The 17,511-nt window shown below is 53.3% G+C and overlaps 1 protein-coding gene across 2 annotated transcripts; it reads left to right on the forward strand.

The window, feature by feature from the left end:
• The first annotated feature begins 532 nt into the window (after positions 1–532).
• On the forward strand, positions 533–17,447 carry Duox2 (dual oxidase 2). Of its 2 annotated transcripts, none has more exons than XM_057781014.1 (33): positions 533–606; positions 863–948; positions 1,351–1,515; positions 2,030–2,217; positions 2,362–2,563; positions 2,712–2,878; positions 3,206–3,266; positions 3,375–3,471; positions 3,848–3,938; positions 4,362–4,464; positions 4,990–5,153; positions 5,687–5,862; positions 6,069–6,187; positions 6,518–6,655; positions 6,858–6,971; positions 7,146–7,348; positions 7,617–7,802; positions 8,606–8,831; positions 8,914–9,007; positions 10,230–10,417; positions 10,932–11,001; positions 11,353–11,433; positions 12,096–12,274; positions 12,454–12,684; positions 12,757–12,856; positions 13,489–13,538; positions 13,706–13,833; positions 14,080–14,233; positions 15,825–16,057; positions 16,236–16,394; positions 16,691–16,846; positions 16,951–17,079; positions 17,325–17,447. In XM_057781014.1, exons 1-33 carry the CDS (start codon positions 533–535, stop codon positions 17,445–17,447), a joined length of 4,635 nt encoding a protein of 1,544 aa, XP_057636997.1. The 2 variants fall into 2 exon arrangements, with proteins under 2 accessions (XP_057636997.1, XP_057636995.1); XM_057781012.1 differs by having other exon boundaries at positions 533–602; positions 859–948.
• Positions 17,448–17,511: the final 64 nt, after the last annotated feature.

The following is a 17,511-nucleotide window of genomic DNA, read 5'->3' on the forward strand; positions in this document are numbered from 1 at the left end:
AAGCGTGAAGATTCTCGGAGCTCCGAAGGTGGAGTGCGGGAAGCAGAGCAAAGAAAGAAAGCCTCCAAGAACACAGAAGAAGGATTGAAGCGGACCAGAGCCTTCCACCAAAGGTTGGGTCCTCCTAGCCCTCTCCTTTTTCCGCAGGCTCTCACTGCAGATGAGAGTGGGGTTGAGTGCGGACCCTGGCTCTCAGTTCATTAGCCTCTCCCACTCTCCTGCCTCATCCTGGAGAAGCAGTATGTGGGAAATTGGAATGAGAGTACCAGGTTTTAGAGCAAAGCTCCGGGGGTTGAAACAATGCTGCTCCAGACACTCTAAAGGACTCCTGCCCCCCGTCGGTCCCACGATTAAAATCAGCACTCTGTCAGGGCTGGGGGGGGGGCGGGCGGGGCAATCTCAATAATCTCCCAGGTTGTCCCAGAAGGAGCCGTCATGAAGATGTAGGACCTGAGTAATGCTTCTGCCGTCCTCTTCCAGCACCAGCTGTAGGGGTGTGTACCACCTCCCACCTCCAGGCTGCAGGGACAACATGCTTCCAGCAAGCCCCAAGACACTAGTGTTCCTGGGTGCTCTGCTGACTGGACCCCTGGGTCCAGCAGGTAAGTGGAAGGGACCTCTAGCTGAGAGGAGTCACCCAAAGTCCCATGAGGGTGGAAAGGGAGAAGTGCAGTTGGTCTTGGAAGCTGGAAGGGCTGGCTGGTCCATCTCCATCTCCAATTGGATTTGTGAGATGAAGACTTGTCCTGAGTCCTCTGGCTCCATGGAAGGATTGGAAATAGAGTTGGTTGGGAAGGGCGTGTCACGGAGGGGTCTCTGGGAGGTTAGTGCTAAGTGGAAGGTTGTGTGCTCCCATAGGTAGCCAGGACGCCCCCTCACTGCCCTGGGAAGTGCAGCGCTTTGACGGCTGGTTTAACAATCTGAAGTACCACCAGCGAGGTGCTACTGGTAAATCCTGGGTTCTGCTCGGAGTGCAGGGTCGCAGCAGTGCCTGCCTGCAGTTGGAGTGTGGCAGCAAGCGGGTTTTGCATTCACACCACACTTGTGTGCATTCCTGGGGCCAGGAGATTAGAGAAAGAGGGAGGGAGGGAGGGAGGGAGGGAGGGAGGGAGGGGGGGAGGGAGGAAGAGAGAGAGAGAGAGAGGGAGAGAGAGAGAGAGAGAGAGAGAGAGAGGGAGAGAGAGAGAGAGAAGGAGGGAGGAAGAGAGGGAGGGATGAGGAGAGGAGGAGAGGGAGGGAGGGAGATGGAGGAAGGGAGAGAGACAGAGAGAGGTAGAGAAAGGTCAGGTTTGGGTACCAGGTCTTGGGCACCAGGAGCTATGATCCAGCTCAGTTCTCTGCTTCCTGCAGGATCGCGCCTGCAGCGCCTAGTACCTGCTAATTACGCTGACGGCGTTTATCAGGCTCTGGAGGAGCCGCTGCTGCCCAACCCTCGGCGGCTAAGCGATGCTGTCACTCAAGGCAAAGCCGGGCTGGCATCCATCCACAACCGCACAGTGCTAGGGGTCTTCTTTGGTGAGTGTAGGAAGAAACCAGGGCGGATCTGGAGCTCATTCCGTGCCCAGGGAAAGACCCCGGGAGTCCCACCGCAACTCGCAGGAAAAGAATACTTTCTAAGAAGCGCTTCTGCTGTCATCTTTGAGTACTTGGGTGTGATGCGGGGATCTTTCTCTTACACCTTACTCCAAACCAACCAGTGCCATTGGGTCCCCACTAGAACTTTAAGGAACTGGATGCCCCGGCCATTTGCTCTCAAGACTCTAATAACTGCCATGCAGAGGTGAAGGGAGCCTGTTAATCATATCATTTTTGATTCTGGCAACAACGTTGGCATGTTCATGAGAACATACATGTTCATGTTCTGTTTGCATATTAGAAGATCGAGGCTCCCGAGGGATAGCCTAACAAACCGCATTGTCGCTTGTGCTCTGACCTCTGCCTTCTGTGCCCTGAGAATTACTAGAGGTCTTCCTAGCTCTAAGAGAGCAGAAACTGGTGATTGGTTGACCACGTTGCCCTCTTGACCCAGGCTACCACGTGCTCTCGGACCTGGTGAGTGTGGAAACGCCAGGCTGCCCTGCAGAGTTCCTCAACATTTACATCCCGCGAGGGGACCCCGTGTTCGACCCCGACAAGCGTGGGGACGTGGTGCTGCCCTTTCAAAGGAGCCGCTGGGACAGCAAGACTGGACAGAGCCCCAGCAACCCCCGGGACCTGGTGAGCCAGGCAGGCGGGAAGGGAGACTGAGATTAAACCTGGAGACCTGGGTCTGGATGGAAAGCTGGGCAGGGTGAGGCTCTTTCCCACCCTCAGGCACCTGCCTGGCCCCCCTCACCTGGCTCACCAGCACGTCCCCTATAGACCAACCAGGTGACCGGCTGGCTGGATGGCAGTGCCATCTATGGCTCCTCTCATTCGTGGAGCGACACGCTGAGGAGCTTCTCAGGAGGACAGCTGGCATCGGGGGCCGATCCTGCATTCCCAAGGGAATCCCAGGACCAACTGCTCATGTGGATGGCCCCGGATCCTGCCACGGGGCAGGGAGGGTCTCAGGGGATGTATGGTGAGACTGAGGGGTCCCAGCAGAAGGAGCAGGGTTGGAGGCATCAGGCTGATGGGGCTGGGGACTGGGCTGGAGGGTCTGGGCTCCCCTGGCTCATGCTGCCTCCCATCTCCTTCTTCCACCCCCCACCGTCTCCACATGGATGCAGCCTTTGGAGCCCAGCGCGGGAACAGGGAGCCCTTCCTGCAGGCGCTGGGCCTGCTGTGGTTTCGCTACCACAACCTGTGGGCCAGGAGGCTGGCGCAGGAGCACCCACACTGGGGCGATGAGGAGCTGTTCCAGCATGCGCGCAAGAGGGTCATTGCTACCTACCAGGTGAGTGGTGCCGCCTGACCCGGGCCCACCTGCGTGCAGGATCCAGGGACATCTGTCTCCCCCAGGAAAGCTTCCCCAGCCTTGGACAATGCCCCTTCCCATGATGCCCCTTTCCATGAGACCCTTGTTCCCATAGGGGCTAATGTTTAGGAAAATATGAAAAGCTCCCGCAGATGTTTATGTGAACGATTTTACTTGTGATTATAATTTAGTTGCCTGGGTCCCCCATCCCCCACAACTGGCCTTGCCTGGGTCTCATCTCTGCACCTACATCTTCCTTCCTCATGGGCTCATTCCAACCTCTCCTTTCCTCTTGCTAACCCTCAGAACATTGCTCTATACCAATGGTTGCCCAGCTTCCTGCAGAAAAACCTTCCAGAGTATTCAGGTAAGGGAGAGGAGTTGGGGGGGGGGCACCTAAGCTGAAGACTCAGAGAAGAAAGAAGGGTAGATTTGTGATGCCAGGAAGTGAGGTAAGGCACCTGTCTTTCTGCAGGATACCACCCTTTCATGGACCCCAGCATCTCCCCGGAGTTTGTGGTGGCCTCTGAGCAGTTCTTCTCCACCATGGTGCCCCCCGGGGTCTACATGAGGTAAGGGAGGGGCTGCTGGTGGAGCTGCCCAAGATTGGAAGTAGGTATTCCATGAGCGGGCTTGGAGCTTGCATGCCCCTCCACAGTTTCATCAGAAGAGAAGCAGAACTGGGGGGAGAGGCCTGAAACAGGGTCCAGGGGTGAGAGGTTTGGGTTCTCCTAATGGCAGAACGTTGGTTTCTGAGCGTAGGGTATCTCCTCACCTCCCAGCACCCATAGGTCATAGAGATCGCCCTCTCTTCAAATCCTTTCACGGTTCTAGGACGTTTATGGGCCATCCTTCAGTCTCAGCCAGCCCCCAGAACTGCTCCACCTCATTCACCACCTTAGCATCTGCCCCCAATTCCTTTATTGTATTTTTAAATCTCCATTTCAGAAACTCCAGCTGTCATTTCCGGAAATTCTCCAAGGAAGGTTCTGGCAGTTCTCCAGCTCTCAGGGTCTGCAACAGCTACTGGATTCGGGAGGTCAGAATGGGGTCAGGGGCAGAGAGTAGGGGTCATGGTCACTTATCATAAACCCTTGGAAAAGTAACAATTTGGATTCTTGAGCAGTGGTGCCTCCAGGTAGGGAGCGAAAGGGAGAGAAAATTATCTGGAAAGAATTGTCCAAGAGAGTCTGGAAATGCCTGAGCATGGGGGTGGGGGTGGGGGAGGCGATGTGCCTGCTCTCCTAGCTGCCTGGGAAACTGAGGCAGGACTATGGCTGGAACCCAGGTGTTCAAGGCCTCGGCAGTCTACCAAGATAGGGAGGGGAAAGGAAAAGGGAGTGGGAGAAAGAAAGAGGGGGAAGAAAGGGGGATGGGAGAGCTAGAGAGCCAGAGGGGGCCTTTGTCCTGGGGTCTTTGGGCTGTGGTCCAGGGTCAAAATCTGGATTCTGTTCACTTCCAGAATCCCAATCTGAAGAGTGCCGAGGAGGTGGACCAGCTGCTGCTGGGAATGGCCTCCCAGATTTCAGAGCTGGAGGACAGGATAGTGGTTGAAGACCTGAGAGGTGAGCTCAAAGCTTGGGGTGTCACAGTGGGATACTGAGGATCCTTCTGGGTGGGTCAACAGGCAGACACACCCATACACACAAATACGCAGACTTGGAACAGATGTCAGAATAAGTCGAAATTTGAGTCCCCCCCCCCCCACTTAATTTCTAGTTTTGTGTTGCTTTTATTTTAAGGTGACCATGCCTGAATGTGGTGGGCATGGGGGCAGCACCACACATGAACATCATCTCTGGTGTCTACTTAGGTCCTAAGGGTTCTTATCCAGCCCTGTTTTACAGTTGGGAGGTACAGAGAAGGGGATTTCTGGTTGGTATCGAGAATTATCTTGAGTCTTAGAATACCTTTTAAGAAAAGTTGCCCCATCACCCATGGTGACATTGGCTCCACAACAAACAAGGCCACTGGTGTCGTGTAGAAGAGTGCTGGGGACTGAATCTGGGGCGAGTTCTTGACAGCTAACTATAAGGATGCAAGGCAACAAAGGGTTGGGATGACTGACTCAGAGTCTGGTCTCTTTTCAGATTACTGGCCTGGCCCGGACAGATTCTCTCGCACGGACTATGTGGCTAGCAGTATCCAACGTGGCCGAGATATGGGGCTGCCCAGCTATAGCCAGGCTCTGCTGGCCCTGGGACTGGAGCCGCCAAAGAACTGGAGCGCTCTCAACCCCCAAGTAGAACCACAGGTCAATAACAGCAACACAACAATAACGGCACCTGGGGGTAGGGAGATGGCTCAGTTGATAACATGCTCATTACATGTTATTAACATGTTAACAAGGGTGAGGATTTGGATCTCCTATATATAAAGCTGGAATGCTCCTGTGATCCCAGCTCTGGGGAGGCAGAGATAGGAGGACCCTAGATCTTACTGGCTAACCAATTCAGCCAAAGCAGCGATATCTATCTAGGTTTAGGGAGAGACCCTGTCTCAAAGAATAATGTGGAGAGCGATTGAGGAAGACACTCAACGTCAACCTCTGGCATCTATATGCACACATCTATGTGCAAAAACATATCCCCTCCACCCCATACATACACAATATAATGGCAGCCAAAACGTTCTATAGCCCTACTGTTCCAAATCCTCTACACAGGTGAACTCACTTACTCTCCATTAGAATATTACAAGGTAGTTACTCTCAGGGTTACAGTTTTACCATGATGGCATTGTTAGTGAGTCCACACACATGTTTGTTACCCCCCCATGATGCTCCAGGTGCTGGAGGCCACAGCTGCTCTGTACAACCAGGACCTGTCCCAGCTGGAGCTCCTCCTGGGTGGACTCCTGGAGAGCCATGGGGGCCCCGGACCTCTGTTCAGCAACATCATTCTGGACCAGTTTGTGAGGCTACGGGATGGTGACCGCTACTGGTTCGAGAACACCAGGAATGGGTAAGGCCTGGCTGGGCCCTGCCTCAGATCTCACTTTGGCCTGGGGCTCCAGACCCTCTCTGCCTGACCCTAAACAGCCAGCCCCACAGGTCTTGATTCCAAGGGCCTACCCCATTCTTCTATGTACTCCAGTCCCTTTCTTCACATGAGTCCTTGGAGGACTGAAAGTCCCTTCCCATCCCAGCAATGGCCTTTCCCCCATGTAGACTGTTCTCTGAGGAGGAGATTGCGGAAATCAGAAATACCACCTTGCGGGATGTACTGGTAGCTGTCTCCAACGTCAACCCCAGTGCCTTGCAGCCCAATGTTTTCTTCTGGCAGGAAGGTGAGTAGCTGGGCGAACAGACGTGGTGTGGGGCAGAGTCACCTGGTGCAGTCCAGGGAGCCGTGCGCCTTCTTTCTGAGTTGGGCTGCAAGACGGGCAGTAAGCTGCTCCCTACACTGCAGTCCACGCTGGCATGAGGGTTAGACCTAGCAATCGAGCTGGGGTGGATGCTGAGAAATTAGTTATGAAAGGGGTCTTTTGAGGGGAACGAGTTCCAGAGATGTGGACCTGGGAATGGGAGAAGATATTTGGCCCTTTCTAAGACAGGGGAAGAGGCTTGCCTAAGGAGTGGGAGTCGGGCTCTGAGGTCTGCCGTGACTTGTCCCTCAGGTGCCCCCTGCCCACAGCCTCAGCAGCTGACAACGGAAGGCTTGCCCCAGTGTGTGCCCCTTACTGTGATTGATTACTTCGAGGGCAGTGGTGCCACTTACGGCATCGTCATCGTGATTCTCTGCTGCTTACCATTAGGTGAGCACTTTACCTCCCCCGTCTCTCTTTTTCTGGCCTCCCCCCTCCACTTGCTGACTTGCTGAGCTAGCTCCTTTGTATAGCTTGAACCAGGCTCAGGGAGCCTTGGATATCCAAGGAGCAGTAGCTGAAGGCCCTCCTTCTGAGGCTATGAGCAAAAGCTTCTCCCTCCCTCTCACTGATCTCTCCTTGGCCCCTTCAGTGAGTCTGGTCGTCGCTGGGGTGGTAGCTCATCACCGGAACCAAGAACGCAAGAAGCTACAAAAGAAAGGCAAAGAGAATCTGAAGAAGGAAACAGCCAGTGCTGGATTGCCAGGTGAGATGAGCCTGGGGGACGGAAGGGGGGAAGGGGATCTGGGACCTGAGAGTAAGAACCAAGTTATAGAGCCGGATGGCAGTCAGGCTCAGTAGAAACACATGCTCAGGTCGGAGAATGACATGGGCTCAAAGACCTCTGCTGAGTCACCACACACAACTGTTCTTTCCTCAGCGATGGAGTGGCCAGGCCCCAGGGAGAGGAGCTATCCTGTCACCATCCAGCTGTCCCCAGACAGGAGTCTGCAGGTCCTTGACAAACGTCTCACCGTGCTCCATACCATCCAGCTGCAGCCCCCACAGCAGGTCAACCTCATCCTGTCCAGCAACCGAGGACGCCGTACCCTGCTGCTCAAGATCCCCAAGGAGTATGACCTGGTACTGCTCATCCTGCCTCTCTTTGCGGGCTGTTCTCATGCACATCCCCTCTCATAAGTGAGTCTCCTCCACTCTGTGTCCCAGCTTCAGAGCTTGCCCGTGAAGACTGAAACTGGAGGAGGTTCCTTTCCGTTGCTCCTAGACTGATTGACCCCCCCCCTCTCTGACCACAGCCTGGATGGTCAGGGTAGATACTTCTCTTCCTCCCTCAACCTGAGGTCCTTTGGAGTGGGGCTGGACCATGATGGCAGCCCTTTCTCCAACACAGGTGCTGCTGTTTAACTCCGAAGAGGAGCGGGGTGTGTTTGTGCAGCAGCTGCAAGACCTCTGTATCAGCTGGGCTCCAGGTCTGCGCATGACTGAGATGGACGAGAAGGAGCTATTTAGGAAGGCTGTGACCAAGCAGCAGCGGGCAGGCATCTTGGAGATCTTCTTCAGACAACTTTTTGCTCAGGTGCCAAGACTTATACCTGGCACAGGGGATGGAGCCAACCTGAACTGGATGGGAATTAAGATTTTGCCCTGCAGGCTGGTGACAGTCTTGGTTAGATTCTAAGACAAGTCGCACGTTCTTGTCTCTGTATCCCTACTTCCTTATCTAATCAACAGTGGAGTCAGTGAGGTGATCTACATGATGGATTCTCAAATGGTACCCCTGAACCAGTAGCGTCAACTCACTTGGAAATGTGTTATCAAGGCTGGTTCTCAGGCTCCTCCTCAAACAGACTGAACGAGGAGCTCTGGGAATGAGCCCCAGGAAGCTTCATTTTAACAAGTCTTTCCAGGTGATGCTGATGTAGACTCAAGTTTGAGAAATGCCGTTCTGCAGGCGGTGCTTAGCATAAATGCATGTACCTAGCCTGAGTACCTCGCGGGCGACGATGAATGGCAGCAATGTTAGTTTTACATTCCCTGCACATTGATAGGGTTCCGATTCCAGGCACGCAGCAGTGCTATCTGAATTAGCCAAGCACTTGGGCTCAGTCCTTGACTGCTGGCCATGTTATAGCCCCTATCACCTGCCTCCATCACAGGTGCTTTCTCTTTTCATTCCTCGACTTTGCTCCCTGCCTCTTTCACTTTTTCTCTCTTCTCAGTAGTTGTCCTTGCTGGGTGGTGCTTGGGTCCAAATCAGCATGTCTGACCATCAGGAGCTGGGTTTCGTGACCTGCACGTGGAGGAGATAGGAAGTCATTGAACTGCTTCTGTCCCAGGCCTTACCTCCTTCTCTCCCTCTCTGTGACTGCCCGAGTACAGGTGCTGGATATCAACCAGGCAGATGCAGGGACTCTGCCCCTGGACTCATCCCAGCAAGTACGCGAGGCCCTGACCTGTGAACTGAGCAGGGCTGAGTTTGCCGAGTCTCTGGGTCTCAAGCCCCAGGATCTGTTTGTGGAGGCCATGTTTTCTCTGGCCGACAAGGATGGCAATGGCTACCTCTCCTTCCGGGAATTCCTGGACATCCTGGTAGTCTTCATGAAAGGTAGGCGTAGGGACCAGCAGAGCATCTGAGGACCCATGAATTTGTTAGCAAGGAGGTGGCCTAAATCCCCTTTCCCTCGTAGGTTCCCCAGAGGATAAGTCCCGCCTGATGTTTACCATGTATGACCTGGATTCAAATGGCTTCCTCTCCAAGGACGAATTCTTCACCATGATGCGGTACAGCCTGGGCCTTTCCAATCCTGAAACATCTTGGTGTTTTAGACAGTAACGCAATTTGGGTCAGAGGCAGGCAGGCAAGGTGGCTGAGCGGTACACACTGCATCCTGGATTCTCAAGACATCCACCTTCAAAAGGTCACCGAGGCAGGTCCCCGCCTCTAACAGGGTCCATCTATCTACTCTGTCTAAAATCACCAGAAACATTGCCCTAGTTTTTTTTTTTGTTTTGTTTTGTTTTGTTTTTTGTTTTTCGAGACAGGGTTTCTCTGTGGCTTTGGAGCCTGTCCTGGAACTAGCTCTGTAGACCAGGCTGGTCTCGAACTCACAGAGATCCGCCTGCCTCTGCCTCCCGAGTGCTGGGATTAAAGGCTGTAGTCATTTTTGCTCTTTTGGAAGTCTATGCTGGGGACTGGAGAGATGGCTCAAGAGTTAAGAGCACTAGATATTCCAGCAATTTCTGCTTCCAGCATCCGCATGGCAGCTCACAACTGTCTGTATTTCTAGTTCCAGGGGAATCTGACACCCTCACATAGACACACATGCAGACAAAATACCGATATACAAAAGATAAAGATAAATAAAGCCTAAGGAGGAGGAGGAGGAAGTAGTGGTAATCGCCTGTGTCGGGCTGGGATTGTCAGCAAAGGTAATGCCAAAAGCAATGGGAAGGCAGGCAGGAAGAGGTGCTTTAGAAGAAAATGGGCTGCTGGGCTCAATATTTACTCACACTCATTTCATTGGTTTTGGTGAACTATGTGCCAAATGTCTACATGGTAATCTCAACTTAGAGAAAGCAGACTCAAGAAGAAGTGAAAAGCCAGGCATTGGTGGCACACGCCTTTAGTCTCCTCACTCGGGAGGCAGAGGCAGGTGAATCTCTGAGTCTGAGGCCAGCCGGGTCTACAGGGTGAGCTCCAGAACAGTTGGGGCTACACAGAGAAAGCCTGTCTCGGAAACAGAAGAGGAGGAGGAGGGCATCAGATGTCTTAGACAGTCTCTGCAGTGGCCTTTCCAGTTTGCTGTCATTTCATTCCTCTGGGCTGGGGATGCTTTTCCTACACTGTCAAGGTCCTTGAGTCTGGGTTCATCACCTCACCTAACTTAGTGTCGCCTTCAGGCTGAACAGGCACCTCCCAGCACCATGTCCCAGATTGCTACTCTGGGGGAACCCCATCCTGACCTTGCTGCATGATAGTTACTCTATTTCTGTCCTCCTCCAGGTCCTTCATCGAGATCTCTAACAACTGCCTGTCCAAGGCCCAGCTGACTGAGGTGGTGGAGTCCATGTTCCGGGAGTCGGGCTTCCAGGACAAGGAGGAGCTGACCTGGGAGGATTTCCATTTCATGCTGCGGGACCATGACAGCGATCTCCGATTCACACAGCTCTGTGTCAAAGGTGGATCTAAAGGTGTGTGAGTGTGGAAGGAATATTCAGAATCAGGAAGACAATGAGTGTTCAGAACAGAGTTCCCGATGGACACAGCCCAGGCCTTATTGCCTTTCCTCTGAGCCCTCGGTGCTTGGCACTGAGCTAAATATGGACACTCAGAGACAAGTTGTATATTGCACACAGTAGCTCATGATGCCAAAGGGCAAGACATGGGCACTGGCCTAGGGCGTATCTGGCCAGAGGAGGGGGCCTTGTTTTCTTTTCCCGGAGGATGTGCAGAGTCCTCTCTGTCCAGAGGATAGCCCCTTTCGCCTTACACAGTTACCACGGTTACCACACTGGCTGCCCTCTGTACCAGAAGCGCTCAGTGCACACAGGGAGAAAAATGGGGCTGAAGTCAGAGATCTGGACTTCATTAAGGCACCACCCAGGGCTGAGGCAGCCTTTCAGGGTCCAGGAGGAGAGGACAGTCTCCCATCCCACCCTCTGTCCAACTGGAGAAGCCAACTGGAGCTCCTATTCTCCTTTCCAGGCTCTGGGGACGTCTTTAAACAACGCAGCGGCTATAGAGTCTCATTCATCACCCGGACTCCTGGGAACCGGTGCGTAGGCTTGGGGTGGTCTCCTTGGCTAGATCCATGTAGAGAAACAAAAGAAACAGAGCTAGCTGATCAGTCACTGATCAAATATTTGACCTCTTACCACAAGGTCAGTGTCAGCTCAGACTCCAACTGCTTTCTACAGCCGGTGTTGCTCAAGAGCTTGGCTCTCCCCTCTGCCTCTCTAGGGCTGAGGCATCCTAAGGACAGATGAGCAACTTGTTGCTGCTTTTCCTCCTTGGTCCCTCCCTGGTCTCAGGGTCCTTCTCTGAATTCCATTCCAACGTTGACATGGCAGTTCTTATCCTGGCTGTCTGCAATGATGAGACGAAAACAGATTCCATTTTCTTTTAGCTCCTGCCCCCGGGAACTGGTGCTCCCCTTAAAAGCCCCAGAGCTGGGAAATGCCGGCCTAAAGAAAAAGCTGGGCAAAAAGTGAGTATTTCCTAGGTCCCTGAGTACAAGGATGCTTAGAAAGATGTCTCAGGGTCTCTGCACCCTGACACGCCTCCTCAAACCTCTTCCCTTTGACATGATATGGTAACAGGTGTTCTCCATGGAACACCTGACCCACTGTGGCCTCTGGGCCCTGAAACCCATTGGATCTTCTGCAGGTTGTACAGTCAGAGAGGGGGCCCCACTGCCCTGTAGCATGAGAGACAGGCACTGGTGAGGAAAGTGGCTCCCTTGACCTTCCCTCAGGGACACCCACTGGAGGGTTGGAGTGTTAAATGACTTCATCTTCTCTCAGCCTCCAAACTCACCTTCAGGCAAGAGACTCAAAGCACCATGAGCAGGGCATACGGGGTCTCCTGGCTTCTGCTGTATGGAAGTAGGCCAGTGCAGAAAACAAAGGAGGGGGTGTAGAACACAGAGAAAGAGACAGGAAGGAGGAGGAGGTAGAGGGTGAGGAGTCAGAAGGGGGTGTCTGGAACAAGCAACAATGGAGACAAAGGGTTGGGGGAGTAGGGTCTGCTTGTGTTCCTTTCACTGTCGGGACCCATCCGTCATGGTTCCCAGATCTCCATTGGTTGGTGGCACTGCAGGGGTGCCAAGGAGCCCCTTCCTTCCCAATGCTTTCTCTTTCACTGCTACAGGTCAATGGGACCCTCTCCCCGGCTGTACACAGAGGCCCTGCCGGAGAAGCTGCAGCGGGGCTTCCTGGCCCAGAAGCTACAGCAGTTCAAGCGGTTTGTGGAGAACTACCGGCGCCATATCGTGTGTGTCATAATCTTCTCAGCCATCTGCGTGGGCCTGTTTGCAGACCGTGCCTACTGTGAGAGTGCCAGGCTGCGGGCAGTGGGCAGGGAACATGCTGTATCTCAGTGGGGAGTGAAGAGCCCTCTGGCTGCCCTCACCAGTCCTCAGTGTCTGGATGGCAGAGCCCGGGCATTCGGACTCAGACTCGGGATGCTGTCTGTGTGCCGAGCTGATCTGCCTCAACTCTGGCCCTAGACTACGGCTTTGCTTCACCACCCACGGATATTGAAGAGACCACCTATGTGGGCATCATCCTGTCCCGGGGCACGGCGGCCAGCATCTCCTTCATGTTTTCCTACATCCTCCTCACCATGTGTCGCAACCTCATCACCTTCTTGCGGGAGACCTTCCTCAACCGCTACATTCCCTTCGATGCCGCTGTGGACTTCCATCGCTGGATTGCTATGGCTGCCGTTGTCCTGGCTGGTATGTGGCTCCTGGGATGGGAGGAGAGTTGGACGCAGTTAATGGCTCTGACATGATGTCTCTCTCTTCCAGTTTTGCACAGTGCTGGCCATGCGGTCAACGTGTACATCTTTTCAGTCAGTCCGCTCAGCCTGCTGACCTGCGTCTTCCCTAACGTCTTCGTGAATGACGGGTCAGTTCATGGGAAGGCGTCCCTAGGGTCCTCTGGGTGGGCCGGAGGGTGTAAGAGAAAAGAAGTAGGTGATCACAGAAGTACAGCTGCTCAGTGCATGGAGGCGCAAGGCTGTCCCTCGTGGGGAGCTGAAAGGTGACCACTTTCTCTCCAGTTGTCTGTGATTGGCCAGGATAGGACCTTAGGAAATGACATCAGAGTCTCTTTCCCATACATATCTGACACACAGTTTACTATCTCACTTTGCTATCCACTCACTGGACAAACACTTATACACCATGTGCTGGGTATAATTCAAGTGCCAGAGAGCTGGGCTGTGCAGATGTGTGCAGTTGTTCAACACTTTGCTCTGTAGTTGGTCTCGCCCTCCCTCCTCTCACAGAATAATGGACAAGTACTCGAGGAGGCCAGGGCTGACTTCAGGAAGAGAATGTAAGATAGAATGACAGGAAATGTTGCGGTGGCTGCAGAGAGTAGAACGGTGACAGTGGACACAATGTTCCTTGGAAGGATCCCTTAGCCATCCTGCTGGAGACATAGTAACCAGCTGTCAGGGGGCAGCACCAGGCTGGGGTGTAGCGGTGACATCCGTTCTGCCCCAGCCAGAGGTTCACTATGCCTTTGCCCCACAGGTCCAAGTTTCCGCCAAAGTACTACTGGTGGTTCTTTGAGACAGTTCCAGGTAGGACGCGTGGCGGGATGTGGGATCTGAGCAGGAAGTAGGGTATCTGTGGGATCTGAGCACTCCTTCTGAAGTTGGGTGGGATGGGTGTAGTGCGGTGTCCTGTTGTGTTTTCAGCTCAGGCTGAAGTTCACAGACCCCCACTGACTCCGTCCTCCTGCTCTCAGGTATGACAGGTGTCCTGCTGCTCCTGGTCCTGGCCATCATGTATGTCTTCGCCTCCCACCACTTCCGACGCCACAGTTTCCGGGGCTTTTGGCTGACCCACCACCTCTATGTTGTGCTCTATGCCCTGGTGAGGACCTTTGATGGGCGGAGTTGGACCTTGGAGGGGGACGCTTGGGATGGAAACAGAGGGTAAAGTAGGGAGCAGGGAGAATCAGACCCAAGGACTATGATCCTGAGATCTGAGACCCCACACTGGGGTCTGTGCCAGCCCATCTGTAAAACCAGACCTAGACCTTGGGTGGGCCATGCCTGACAAGGAGGAGGAAGGTGGGGCCTGGCTGGGTGGTGCTATACTAACTGGCCTTGTTTCCAGCTCATCATCCATGGCAGCTATGCCCTCATCCAGTTGCCCAGTTTCCACATCTACTTCCTGGTCCCAGCAATTATCTATGGAGGGGACAAGCTGGTGAGCCTGAGCCGGAAGAAGGTAGAGATCAGCGTGGTGAAGGCCGAGCTGCTGCCTTCAGGTAAGGGCTGGTCTGATGCAGGCATGGAGAATCAGTTGCCTCCTCAGACATGGTGGGAGCTTTTTCAGGTTTCTTGAACCCCACCTCTGACATCCTCCTGAGGACCCCTGAGCCCCTAAGATGTTTCTGATAGAAATAGCATCCCAAGAAGGGCTATGCTTAGTTCCTCATGAGACTTGCAGACAAGGGGCTAAGGAGATAGCTCAGTGGTTAAGAGCACTTTCTGCTCTTTCAAAGGACCTGAGTTCAGTTCCCAGCACCCATGTCAGGCAGCTCATAACCAGCTCCAAGGAATACAATGCCGTCTTTTGTCCTTCGCAGGAATCTGCATTCACATGTGCATATACCCACACACAGACAAGCATATATACACCTAATTAAAAGCAAAATAAATCTTTAAAAAAAGAGAATGACTTGCAGACAGTAAGAAGCAATGATGGGAAGATGCAGGTAAAAATGACACAGACAAGTTCTAGGATGGGGAAGACTTCTGAGAGAGTACAGGGTAGTGATATTTAATTTGTATTTTAATAAATAAAGCTTGCCTGAAGATCAGAACACAAAACAGCCACAAGAGTCAGTCATACAGGCCAGACAGCACACACCTTTAATCCCAGCATCCACACTGGTTAGCCATAGAGGCCAGGCGGTGATGGTGCACACCTTTAATCCCAGCACTAGAGAGGAATATAAGGCAGGATGAGACAGGAATTTATTCTCTTTCAGCCTGAATATTTCATAGAGGTTAAGAGCTCCATATAGTGGCTTGGCTGCTTTGCTTTTCTGATCTTTAGGATGAACCCCAATTTCTATCTCTGGGTTTTTATTATTCATGCAACATTTGGCGCCCAGTGTGGGGCTCAAACCCACGACCCTGAGATTAAGAGTCCCATGCTCTACTGACTGAACTAACCGGGCTCAATACAGAGCTAAGAGCTACCACAGCAGAGAAAGGTCAATAGCCCTGATAGCCAGATTGCTGCTATGTCTGGATTGGCTGATGTCAATCACTATGGAGGGAGGTGGATGTTAACATTAGGGAGCATAATGTTATCTAAGCTCCGAGATTCACATTGCAAAGAACTCAATTTCGTTTCAGTCTTGTTTCACTTAGGATTACTTAAGGGTAAAGTTAAAGTAGCCTTTCGTATGCTCCAAAACTTTTAATTCTCCCCTTTTAACAAATATCAGTAAGCCTGAGGTCCAGCTGTGGTGGTAACCAACAGTATCCAACAAAGATTTGCTAACAAAATATGTTGCTTTGACATGAGTATCATGGAAGTCACCCTCGAGTAAGCCTCTGGGATCTGAAGGCCCCTCCCCTCTGTAGGCTGCTTTTCTGGCAGTGCTATGAGCCTTCACCCTCTGTGGGATGAGGAAGGAGAAAGGAGAGACACTGGATTGGGTCAGAGAAGCCCAACTCTTACGTTACCCAGGAAGCAGAGGAGACTCAACTGTTCTCAGTACCAGGAATCCATCTGCCTAGACCATGTGACTGTGAGACCCTCAGCAGTGTAGAAAAAAAACCAGGTATCTGCCGGTCTTCAGGTACAGTCTCTAACCTAGGCTCTTTCCTACCTATGACCTCTAGGAGTGACCTACCTGCAATTCCAGCGACCCCAGGCTTTTGAGTACAAGTCAGGGCAGTGGGTTCGGATCGCCTGCCTGGGCCTTGGGACCAATGAGTACCACCCCTTCACACTGACCTCGGCACCCCACGAGGACACACTCAGCCTGCATATCAGGGCTGTGGGACCCTGGACTACTCGCCTCAGGGAGATCTACTCACCCCCAGTGGGTGGTATTTATGCCAGATACCCAAAGGTGCCTGCCTATCCCTGGGCATGTCCCTTTCTCCTCTGTCCAGACACTAGGTGCTCCAATCATGACAATGCTAGTCTAAGAGGGGTTGGGGTGTTCCGTCCCCTACCTCTCATAGTCCTCCTCATTTCTGGCCCCAGAGTTGGGGCAAGGCCAGGCTCACCTCCCCTTCTCTCGGCAGCTGTACCTCGATGGGCCATTTGGAGAGGGTCACCAGGAGTGGCATAAGTTTGAGGTGTCAGTGCTGGTAGGAGGGGGCATTGGAGTCACCCCGTTTGCTTCCATCCTTAAAGACCTGGTCTTCAAGTCATCCTTGGGCAGTCAGATGCTCTGTAAGAAGGTAAGTCTCCCTCCTCCACCCTGCATGGGGAGCATGTGGCCTGATGGAGTCCTGACATCACAGCAGAACACTCCGGGCTTTCAACCACAGGGCCTGTGGGGACCATTACATCCAGTGGTCCAGATGCCAAGTCTGGAGGGTGGATAGGAGCATGGCCAGAAAGAACTCTGCTGGCCTCGGGTTCTCTGGAGGCCAAGACCAGAGCATCCCTCTATGGGATATCTGAGACATCCTGGCATCTCAGAATGTAGGGGGCCAGACCTGAGCTGGCCCTGAGCCCCAGTGTGTGTCCTCAGATCTACTTCATTTGGGTGACAAGGACTCAGAGGCAGTTTGAGTGGCTGGCTGACATCATCCGGGAGGTGGAGGAGAACGACCACCAGGACCTGGTGTCTGTGCACATCTATATCACCCAGCTGGCTGAGAAGTTTGACCTCAGGACCACCATGCTGGTAGGCCAGGCCAACCAGGCAGGGCAGGTGGGACACTATCAGGGCCAACAGTTGGTCCTGGCCATGCCTGGCTATGATCCTCTGTGCCCACTTCCTCCCCCCAGTACATCTGTGAGCGGCACTTCCAGAAGGTGCTGAACCGGAGTCTGTTCACGGGCCTGCGCTCGGTCACCCACTTTGGCCGCCCTCCCTTTGAGCTCTTCTTCAGCTCTCTGCAGGAAGTTCATCCAGAGGTGAGTCCATCCTCTCCCACCCTAGGACCATACTTAATCTCATCTTAGCCCTCCAGACCCCTGCAGCTCCATCCTGAGCAGAGAATTCCCACCCTGAGCACAGATTTATCCTAACCACCCCCAGCTCTAGCCTCTTTCCCAGGGTCCAGGGTAGAAGTCTGCTTTTTGTAGTCAGGCTGGACAAGCTGACTTCCCTGGGCAGTGGGCGGTTCAAGGCTCCAGGGCACACGTCTCTCCATGGACAGGTTCGTAAGATCGGAGTCTTCAGCTGTGGTCCTCCAGGGATGACCAAGAATGTGGAGAAGTCTTGCCAACTTATCAACAGGCGGGACCAGGCCCATTTTGTACACCATTATGAGAACTTCTGAGCCTGATCCTTGGCTCCTGCCCAGCCCGTCTGTGAGCTTCAGCACAACTGTCAATTGAGACCAC

The sequence above is a fragment of the Chionomys nivalis genome, chromosome 9 (assembly GCF_950005125.1).
Source record: "Chionomys nivalis chromosome 9, mChiNiv1.1, whole genome shotgun sequence".
NCBI classification, from domain to species: Eukaryota; Metazoa; Chordata; class Mammalia; order Rodentia; family Cricetidae; genus Chionomys; species Chionomys nivalis.